The sequence below is a fragment of the Pollachius pollachius genome (genome assembly GCF_949987615.1).
Source record: "Pollachius pollachius genome assembly, chromosome: 19".
NCBI lineage: Eukaryota > Metazoa > Chordata > Actinopteri > Gadiformes > Gadidae > Pollachius > Pollachius pollachius.
Genome location: NC_136952.1, coordinates 2,763,713 through 2,773,739, shown reverse-complemented (window position 1 = coordinate 2,773,739; position 10,027 = coordinate 2,763,713). Strand labels below are relative to the sequence as shown.

At 47.0% G+C, this 10,027-nt stretch overlaps 2 protein-coding genes across 2 annotated transcripts in view; one reads left to right on the top strand and one right to left on the bottom strand.

Annotated features, from left to right (window-relative positions):
• Positions 1-403: 403 nt before the first annotated feature.
• LOC307090761 (retinol dehydrogenase 13-like) lies at positions 404-5,552 on the bottom strand. Its single transcript, XM_079757528.1, has 7 exons — positions 5,409-5,552; positions 4,726-4,844; positions 4,232-4,387; positions 3,340-3,444; positions 2,524-2,736; positions 2,195-2,296; positions 404-1,488 (listed from the first exon to the last, which is right to left on the bottom strand). Exons 1-7 carry the CDS (start codon positions 5,471-5,473, stop codon positions 1,208-1,210), a joined length of 1,041 nt encoding a protein of 346 aa, XP_079613654.1. The 5' UTR covers positions 5,474-5,552; the 3' UTR covers positions 404-1,207.
• A 2,467-nt stretch (positions 5,553-8,019) lies between these two features.
• The window catches only part of sbk1 (SH3 domain binding kinase 1), a gene marked incomplete at its 3' end in the record, with an annotated part of 13,112 nt that continues 11,104 nt past the window's right edge, over positions 8,020-10,027 (top strand). The window contains exon 1 of the mRNA XM_079756590.1: positions 8,020-8,093. Coding sequence (XP_079612716.1) covers positions 8,056-8,093 — 38 coding nt within the window. The 5' untranslated portion in view covers positions 8,020-8,055. The remainder of the gene's footprint in view (positions 8,094-10,027) is intronic.

The following is a 10,027-nucleotide window of genomic DNA, read 5'->3' as shown; positions in this document are numbered from 1 at the left end:
GGTCTGGGCCGTGGCCAGCGAGGACGGACACGAGGGTTCCGCCAGATTCACACGATCACGTTGAGGCATAGGAAAAAACATTAGTCTAACGATGCGTTCATTTGGTTGGATAGTAAACGGTCGATAAGGAATTTTAACTTGGTTGAATAGTTACATTTCTAATCTTTAAAGGCAGAGTGGACAACTGCCTCTCAGCTCTAATTAAAAGTTAATCATGCTATTGAGTTTCATAAATATGTGGTAGCACATAAAACCTAATTAATTGGTCTCATCTGTAGATTAGTCCTCAACTGTCTGTTGGAAACACACACCAGAAGACCCAGTCACACACCACAGCGTTAAAATACCCTTTATTACAGTGCTGTAACATGTTATTCTGGGTTGTGTGTATAGTAGTGTACAATAGTGTTGTGCGGTTTTTGTATAGTGTTGTGTTGGAGCGTACTTTAGAGTTGTATTAGTAGTGTAGTTAAGTGTTGTACAGTGTACAGTGTTGTATTATAGTAAATCATAGTGTATATAGTATACAAACTTAACAGATGCACTCTGTTAACTTAAATTGTGCCCAGATGATTGTTTTGAAAAAAGATGAAAAGTCCTTTCATCATTTTCAAAAAAGAGATGGAAGTCTTCCTGAAGTGAAACACGAACAATATGGCAGATGTCATAATTTATATATGTGTACATTCATATATTATGGTTCTCTAGTAACAATTTTTCAAGACATTAAGCTGTTTCTCTTTTAAGTTAGGCTTCTCCATTTCTATGTAGTGAAGCTTTGAGCCACCAGATATCACTACAGCACCGGGTTCTTAGGAGATGATGTAGTACAGCTTTAAGCCACCAGATGTCACTACAGCACCAGGTTCTGAGGAGAGATGATGTAGTACAGCTTTGAGCCACCAGATGTCACTACAGCACCAGGTTCTGAGGAGACATGATGTAGTACAGCTTTGAGCCACCAGATGTCACTACAGCACCAGGTTCTGAGGAGAGATGGTGGCTATTCCCATCCCCTGTCCAACCCGTCCACATAAGGGTAACGGGTCCGATCCCCGGCGTCTGCACATGACCCCTGACCCCCCAGTGCTCCTTAAAGACCTGCATCTCATGGGGAGTCGCTCGAATAAAACCCTTTTGAGAGTTCAATAGTTTAAGTCTCTAAGGTCGTTTCCGTAACGATCCATCGCCGGGTCCCGCGCCCCAGTCAGTCCACTACGACCCCTGCCCCCCCGGGTGCTGTAGGACCGGGGGCAGGTCCCGGGGGGGTCTGTCCCGAGGGGCCGGCCTCCAGACCCAGCAGGCTGCTGCTGGCGTCCCAGAGGCGGCGGGAGGCGTCCGGGTCTAGCGCCTGAGGGGCGGGCTCCGTCTCCGTCAGCACGTCGTAATAGCGGCCCGTCACGGCCTCCAGCTCGGGGGCCACGGACAGGTACACGCTGGGCTGGGCCCCCAGCGCCGGGCCCTTCACCAGCAGCGAGAAGAAGGGACCTAGGAGGAGTGGTTAGTTAGCCGGGCCGCTCACGTGACGGGGCTCTACGTTTCTGAAGACCCCTTCTTAACGGTTATATAATTATATTAAACTCTGTAGATAATATGATCCTACAGATGATGTCAGGGTTCACCCTCTCTCGACTGTAGTGGTACCATCAGGATTATACCTTGGTATGCTACATTTATACTTAGTCTAACTATATTACATCAGCTGTGATGGCTAGATATCTTTTCTTCTCATTGAATAGATGGATGTCCAGATCGAACATCAGATAGATCGATAGATAGATGGATGGATGGATGGATAGATAAGAGGTTTATATATAGATGAGAGCTATACAGACAGATGGATAGATTTGAATTTAGATAGATAGATAGAGAGAGAGAGAGAGAGAGAGTGGGTCAGAGAGAGAGAGAGAGAGAGAGAGAGAGAGAGAGAGAGAAGAGGTGTAGATAGATAAGAGGTCTGGATAGATGAGCAGTATTTAGATAGATAGATAGATAGATAGATAGATAGATAGATAGATAGATAGATAGATCGATAGAGAGCTTGATAGACAGATAAGAGGTCCCGATAGATGAGCAGTAATAAGATAGATAGATAGATAGATAACAGGTATAGATAGATGAGGTATATAGTTAGAATGATGAGAGGTCTGTAGATAGATGTATAGATGAGGGGTATATAGGCAGATGTCCTTACTGAGCACCGTGGTGGAGAAGGGTGATTGGTGGAGGCCTGTGTGTCTCCCCAGCTCAGTGGACGCCACCCCAGGGTGCACACAGTTCACTGTCACCCCAGTACCTACACACACACACACACACACACATATATATAAATAAACACACACACTATACATTTCTAAAAACGCATATATATATGTATATATATATATACATAAATATATAAACACACATATTATCCTGTATGTAAATACACACACATACACACACTGGCCTACAGCCCCTTTTGTAACGCAGGCACTAAGCGCTACGCGGCTAGCCACCAGGTGCTAGGCGGCTAGCTCCTACCCTGGAGCCGCGCGGCGAGCTCCCTGGTGAACAGGACGTTGGCCAGCTTGCTCTGGCAGTACGCCCGCTTGGTATCAAACTTCTTCCTGTCCCAGTTGAGGTCCTCGAAGTCCATCTGCCCCACGATGTGGGCCAGCGAGGACACGTTGATCACCCGGCTGGGGGCGCAGTCCTGCAGCTTCTCCAGCAGGAGGTGGGTCAACAGGAAGTGGCCTATCAGGGGGCAGACAGGATGTGATGTCACACACGTTCCAGGACACGACCACAACAGAACTGGTCTAACAGCTCTAAACAGCACCAGAGGCCAGCTCTTGGTCAACCCTGACGTCATATGTGTTTATAAATGTATTAAAGTTAAGAACGTATGGAAATAACAAATGTACGACATTACTTCTGCATGATATTACTTCTGCCTCCCCCTTACACACTTATTGTATGTTGTACCTCCTGGCACTTAAAAACAGTACTCAGCATTGTGTAGCATCTTATCCTGGCTGTCTTTGTTGTATACGGGGAATGGGTTAAACTAGCAATTGTCAATGCTTGGCACTTGGTTCTATGAACATACTTACTGTACCGGCAGCAATATATTGATGTTTCTCTTTCTTCTGACATATGTACTGATTGTAGGTCGCTTTGGATAAAAGCGTCAGCTTAATGCCCAACATGTAAATGAAATGATTCCCATTATTCATGGCTGTGGTGACTTGGCTTCTCTACGAGACGTTCGTCCACCGCTTCATTCGGCTGGGAGCCGCGGCCGCAACAACTGAGGGTCGGTCAAAAGCTTCTAGAAGGGTTCCTCTGGTCTCTCACCGAGATGGTTCACCCCGAACTGCATGTCGAAGCCGTCCTCCGTCTTCCCCGCCGGGCAGCGCATCACCCCCGCGTTGTTGATCAGGATGTCGACCCGGCGCTCCTCTGGGGAACCAAACCACGCCCGTCAAGAACCAAACAACAGCCGTCGAGAACCAAACCACACCCGTCAAGAACCAAACCACACCCGTCGAGAACCAAACCACACCCGTCAAGAACCAAACCACACCCGTCGAGAACCAAACCACACCCATCAAGACCTCCCACCATAGGGGGTCCCACCCTCAAGACATCCCACCCTCAAGACCTCCCACTATAGGGGTCCCAGCATCAATACCACCCATCAGCTCTACAGGGGGTCCCATCATCAAGACCTCCCACCATGGGGGTCCTACCATCAAACCTCCCCCCACAGGGAGTCCCACCCTCAAGGCCTCCCACCATGGGGGGGTCCCAGCAACATGTCCTCCCACCAGCTCAATAGGGGTCACAACCACTAACAGAGAGTTATAGAACGTAACTGTTTCTGTCTGCACTGGCTGCTAATTGGACAAAGGAGCGTCTCTATTGGTTGACAGTGTTCTGTCCTGGCAGCTGATTGGTTGACAGTGTTCTGTCCTGGCAGCTGATTGGCTGACAGTGTTGTGTCCTGGCAGCTGAGGGCAGGGCTGGCTATTGGCTGACAGCGTTCTGTCCTGGCTGCTGATTGGATGGCTGGTCTCCTATTGGTTGAAAGTGTTCTGTCCTGGTGACTGGCTATTGGTTGACAGTGTTCTGTCCTGCCAGCTGATTGGTTGACAGTGTTCTGTCCGGGCAGCTGATTGGCTGACAGTGTTGTGTCCTGGCAGCTGAGTGGCTGACAGTGTTGTGTCCTGGCAGCTGATTGGCTGACCTTGGTTGATGGCCTGGGCGAAGCGGCGTACGGAGCGCACGGAGGCCAGGTCCAGCTCCCGGGCGTAGACGTGGGGGTTCAGGGTCTTCCCCCGGATCTCCCGGGCCGCTGCCTCACACTTCACCAGGTCCCGACATCCCAGAATGATCCGACCGCCTGTCGGCACGGTAACAGCAGAACATCCTTGTTAACGTTTTGTTTTAGAAAGGGGGTCAGCCCGTGCAGGAGGATTAAAAGCAAAGGGACTAAAGGCTCGGTTACGGTTCCACGTCACGCAACGCAACGACCGCGCAGACGCTCCGACGCGGCCGTGACCCTGTTCTGGTTCTGAGGCGGGTTTTAGTGAGCGGACCAATCACAGCCCTTGCTGCTGCGTCGCCTCGACGCAAGGTTACAATTCTTGGGAGGCGCGCGTCCGGCCCTTGCGTTGCGTCGACGTGGAACCATAACCCCAGAGAAATGTTTAAGCTGGATTAAATGCGTGCGGACCACACCTCTCTTGGCGAGCTCCTGGGCGGTGGCCTTCCCGATGCCGGTGTTGGCACCTGTGATCACCACCGTCTTCCCCGGGATGGTCGCCTTGCTGGGGCACGGGCCCCGGGTCACATGGTCTCTGGAGAGGGGCAAACAGCTTAGACCAGCTCCACCACCAACACCGGACCCAGGGGCTAGCTTCTGCTAACGATCCCTAAGATGACGACGACCTCAGTGTCACTGAGTCAGCGTTACTCAAATAGATTAGGTCCCAGTCAGGAATTAATAAAGTCCTATCTTACTGTTGATATTGAATTGTATGCTTCTTGAAGATGGTTCTATGAGAGATAAGATCACCCCTGATCCGACACCCCCCCCCCCACACACACACACACACACACTTTGTACTTATTTATATGTGTGTACTTTACTTTAAGTGCAAGGCTGTCGACACTGTTGTTTTAAAATAAGTTGTACAGGAATTAGACAACGATTGCACACAGCCTTACAACTACAAGGCCAATCGTTTTTTTTTATTTTGATATTGCTCTATTTTGTTAATATTATTGATATTTAAGGAGTACATGACTAGTCCTGTATCCTTTACTTTTGAGTTATGTTTGAACCTTGAAGTTATATTGGAGGATGTCATCTACCAGTAACCAGTGTCTTTCATAATACAAAGTACATCAGTGATACTCACTTCAACAGAACAGCCAACCCCACAGCCGTTCCGAAAGCAGACAACGGTAGGATGTATTTGCTCATTGCGGCCGGTTTACAACAATAAAATAGACATGAATAAAGTAGTGTCAAACATTATGATACAGAGAGACCTAGTGCTGCAGTCCAGTCAACACAAGGTCACATGGGCCGCGCATGCTGTTGTCGTCACCACATCGAGCCCCGCCAGGTGCATTCTGGGGATTGTGGTTTTGTTTTAGGTTTTGATATAAATTTGAGGCTTTACATTAAAAAAGACGATTATGTAACTTAAACCCAACACACTATCCGGTACCCTACAGATTTAAAATAAAGAATTTTCTGAATTCATATCGGGGGAAAATTCGGTTCTAACAACAGCATACAATTGAACAAAATATCAATAAAAAGTATAGACCGAAATTGGAATCACATAATAGGATTTAGTTGTTTTTTAAAAGGCAGTATCTTTACGTATGTTATTTTCATTTGCCTATACCACCAATATGCCAGACATTTATGTGAAATAGGTACTTACAGGAATTCAATTTATTTATTCGTTCATTTACAATTACTTATTTTTTAATACAATATTGAATTACTTTCAGAAAGAAATATACTTACCTCACATACTTCTAAAACCCAAACGAATTTAACCTATTTGTCAATACCCCATATTATTTTCATGACGTACGAAAAAAAGGATCCGTTTTACTGTATTATGCATCCTTAGTAATGCAGTCTCTCAGTGTGTGTGTGTGTGTGTATGGTTGCGTGTGTGTGTGTGTGTGTGTGTGTGTGTGTGTGTGTGTGTGTGTGTGTGTGTGTGTGTGTGTGTGTGGTTGTGTGTGTTTGTGCGTGTGTGTGTGTATGTGTGTGTGTGTGTGTGTGTGTGGGGGGGGGGGGGGGGGGGGGGGGGGTTGGCTCCCTGTGCATAGGAGCCTCTTTGTCCATTTAATATATATATATATTTTTATTTTATTTTTTGTTTATTATTATATATGACGGTATTTTAGGCTTCATGTCATGGAGAATAACTTTACAAGGCTCCAGCAGGAGGAGAAAGTACAAAAGTACAAACTCTGGTTTTGTAGGACATCAAAGTTTGACTTATCCCGGCAAAGACACAAACCAGGACAGCGGAGAATGGAGGCCAGCAGGAGGAGGTGCAAGGAGAGAGGGGGAGGGAGGGAGAGGGGTGGAGGAAGGGATGGGGGAGAGGGTTGGGGAGAGGAGGGATGGAGAGGAGGAGGGGAGGAGGGATGGAGGAGAGGAGGGAGGGATTTAGAGAGGGATGCAGTAGAGAGGAGAGTACATACTTTTTTTAACAACAAAAAAAACAAATAACTAAAAACTAGGACATGAGTCTGAAAGAAGAGAGAAGACGGGGGGGGGGGGGGGGGGGGCTGAGAGGAGGAGAAAACGGAGGGGGGAGAGAACAGAGGGAGGAGAGAATGGAGGGAGATGGGACACTTTGAGCTCATCTGCGACCTTCATCATCATGATTTATGAACACCTAAGCCTCCTTACACCTATCCAGTCTGACCCTAAACCCCCAACCCTAATCTCTAACCCTAACTCTGCCCCCAAACATCCAACCCACTTTCCTCCTAACCCCAACATATAACTCCAAAACCGTCCCTCTGAACTGTCCCCAACCCAAATTCACTGGTCCAATATGTGACATTGGAAGATATGCCTAATAACGTCATCTGTGCCTCACGGACACTTTCCGAGAGAAGAAAGGCCTAACCCCAAACATCCAACCCCTGCCCCCTGAAATCGAAAACGACGCATTTATATCGCGGATGTAAACTGATGACGTATGCTGAAAGGGTCGGTGTGTGTGCGTTCTTGGCGTGAGGACAGGGCTCCGGCGCGAGGGCTCGGCACACGAGGGCCATGTTGTGGTTTAGCCAGCAGGGGGTGCAGTTGAGGCGTGTGACGGACGCACGGTGGGGCTGGAGGTGTGCGGCGTGTCCACGATCATTGGAGTGAGAAACGTTAAACGCAGAAATGAACCCAAGTCTCTCGGGAGAAACGGACCAAAACAAAGATTGAAGCTAGTCTCGAACGAACGTGAGAGGTACCCCGGACTTCTGCAAATGAATCCTAGGAGTGAATCCTTGTTGAATTAATGCATGCAGGCCGGGGTACCATGAATGGATGAGCCCGTGGTCATGTGGAGCTGATCTGGGTCAGCTCACCCTCCCCGCCCCCCTCCAGGTTGAGACGTTGGTCGCCACGAGGAACAAAAGCGTCCGGTTCGGTCCGTCGCTGCTCAGGGCTTCACTACGATGATCACCTGATAGCATTTGATGATTAATAAATATAAATACTAAGCAGGTCAGCAACGAGCGGGAGGAGGAGGATTTACGCGCGGAGAACATCATGTCTTCATGCGGGCTCCCGCCAGCGCTCCTCGCTGCGAACAAAAGGAGGATTTTACACATGAACCTCCATCCGACCGACGAGCGCATGGAAACAAAGGCTGCTCTGATCCGTTAGAGATCTCTCTTTGGAGATCTCTCTTCAGGCTCGGCGTGTATACGCTGCGTTCGCTTTGTTTTAAAACAAGGTGTCGAATTCATCGCGTTCGGAGCCGGAGCGTTTTAATCTCCATCCTCGGTTGCCTGGAGACGCGGCGGATGCAGGACCATGCAGGGGAGCGACAGGTCGCCGGCAGGTGAGCCCCCTCCGGCCCAGATCACAGCGGGACTGGGGGTCCCCTGCTAAGACACACATCACTTTCGGTTATAAAGCATGATTCGAAGACCTCAGACACACTATGACCAGCCTGTAGAACTGCCTATGTGTGGGGTTCGCTATATTTGTCGCACAAAGTGGACTTTAAAGAAAGTACCACGTGGTTACAGCGTCTTAAAAGTCGTTTGCAATATTTGTCAAATGTGTATTGAAATGGAGCAAGAACTCGCGGAACTGAATCAATGATAAAGCAAATCATGAATTGTACATGCCAGAGTTATATTTGTGTAAACTATGTAAGATTATGTGTTGCATCCAACCAAATATCAACACGAACACGCAGTGTGGGAACCTCTGCTACAGAGGACCTGAAACAGATGCGGGCCGGAACCGATGTCCCCACGGAGGCTGTTGGGTCACTGTCTGAGGGTTCAATCATGCCAATGATCTGGGAGTTTCAATGTCTTCGGTAACATTTGACTGGACCTGAAGAATGGCTTTGACTCCGCTCGTTAGAACACCTTCATATAATGAGAGCTGCATGTTTTCATGAGGCAGCTCATCCGGTACAATCAACGGTCACTATAGGTCAGCCAGATTAAATTCATCCTGGATGGAAAGCGATGTTGGATAATTGATAAACGAATAGGGCTGGTGATGATAATGATAATTATCAAATAATAATTTATATTATTATTTGTATGATAATAATAATAATAATAATAATAATAATAACAATAATAATAATAATAATAATAATAATAATATACAAAAATAACCACAACACATATTAATAAAACGAATACAAATTTGAATAATAATCAAAACAAACAAAAAATAACTATACAACAATAAATAATAATACATTGTATAATAACATCATAAAAATAACTTAAACGTATAAGGCCTACTAATAATAGTAATAATATGGGTATATACTTTGCAGGTGACAGTCTAAGTCTTGCGCTGTGATCAGGAAATAGACAGTCTTTCGTTTTGTTTCCAGATAATAGTCTGAGCCTTGTGCTGTTTGATGGAAATAGTCTTCTGAGTTGTGAAGGAGTCTTGTCTTCTGTAGCTTGTCTTCTGTGTCGTGTGTTATAGTCAGAGTCTTGTGTTTTGTAATAGTCTGAGTCATCTGCATTTTGCAATAGTCTGAGTCTTGTGTAAGAGTCTTTGACAGCTTGTGTTGGTAAAATCCAACCAATTCATAGTCTGTCTCTCTGTAATGTGTTTGAACGAGTGGTCTTTAGAAAGCGCTGCAGAAGCTGTTGGAAAGAGAAAGGCGTCAAACACAGCAGATAACATCTCAGACGTCGTCCCTCAGCGCTGCTCTTAACCATGGCAACACACTCAGCGGATTCCTGTTCCAAACACTCGCTCTGGCTTGAAAACAGCATAAAGCGTTGTTTGTATTGCCTTGCTTTTCACCCGACTTCCGATCCCCACAGTCGTAATAGCTCCTATTCAAGGAAAGCACATAAAGCCAATTCACCAAAACGGTGTCGTTAACTCCTTTCCCAAATCCATCCCCACATCACAGGCCAGAGATGTGGTCTCCAAACCGTGTCGGAGACCACAACTGAGGACCAGAATAGTCTTTATAAATATCATACCAGTCTACGTTTACTGTGTCCAACCCCTCCACACACAGACACACACACACACACACACACACACGTTTACCCGCACAAACAGGCCTGCACACACAAACACAAATACTCACAGGAACACACACGTAGAAACACAGATACACCCACACAAACACACACAAACAGGCATGCACACACACAAATACACACAGGAGCACACACATAGACACATGCATACACACACATACCCACACACACAGAAAAACACACAAACACACACACACACACACAGACACCCCCCAAAACACACACACAGACACAC

Coding starts and splice junctions, on each gene's coding strand:
- LOC307090761 (XM_079757528.1), bottom strand. CDS start 5,473: ATGAGCAAATACATCCTACCGTTGTCTGCTTTCGGAACGGCTGTGGGG. Junction 3,445..4,231: donor CGCCCAGGCCATCAACCAAG/GTCAGCCAATCA, acceptor TTGGTTCCCCAG/AGGAGCGCCGGGTCGACATC. Junction 1,489..2,194: donor CTTCTCCACCACGGTGCTCA/GTAAGGACATCT, acceptor CACTCCTCCTAG/GTCCCTTCTTCTCGCTGCTG.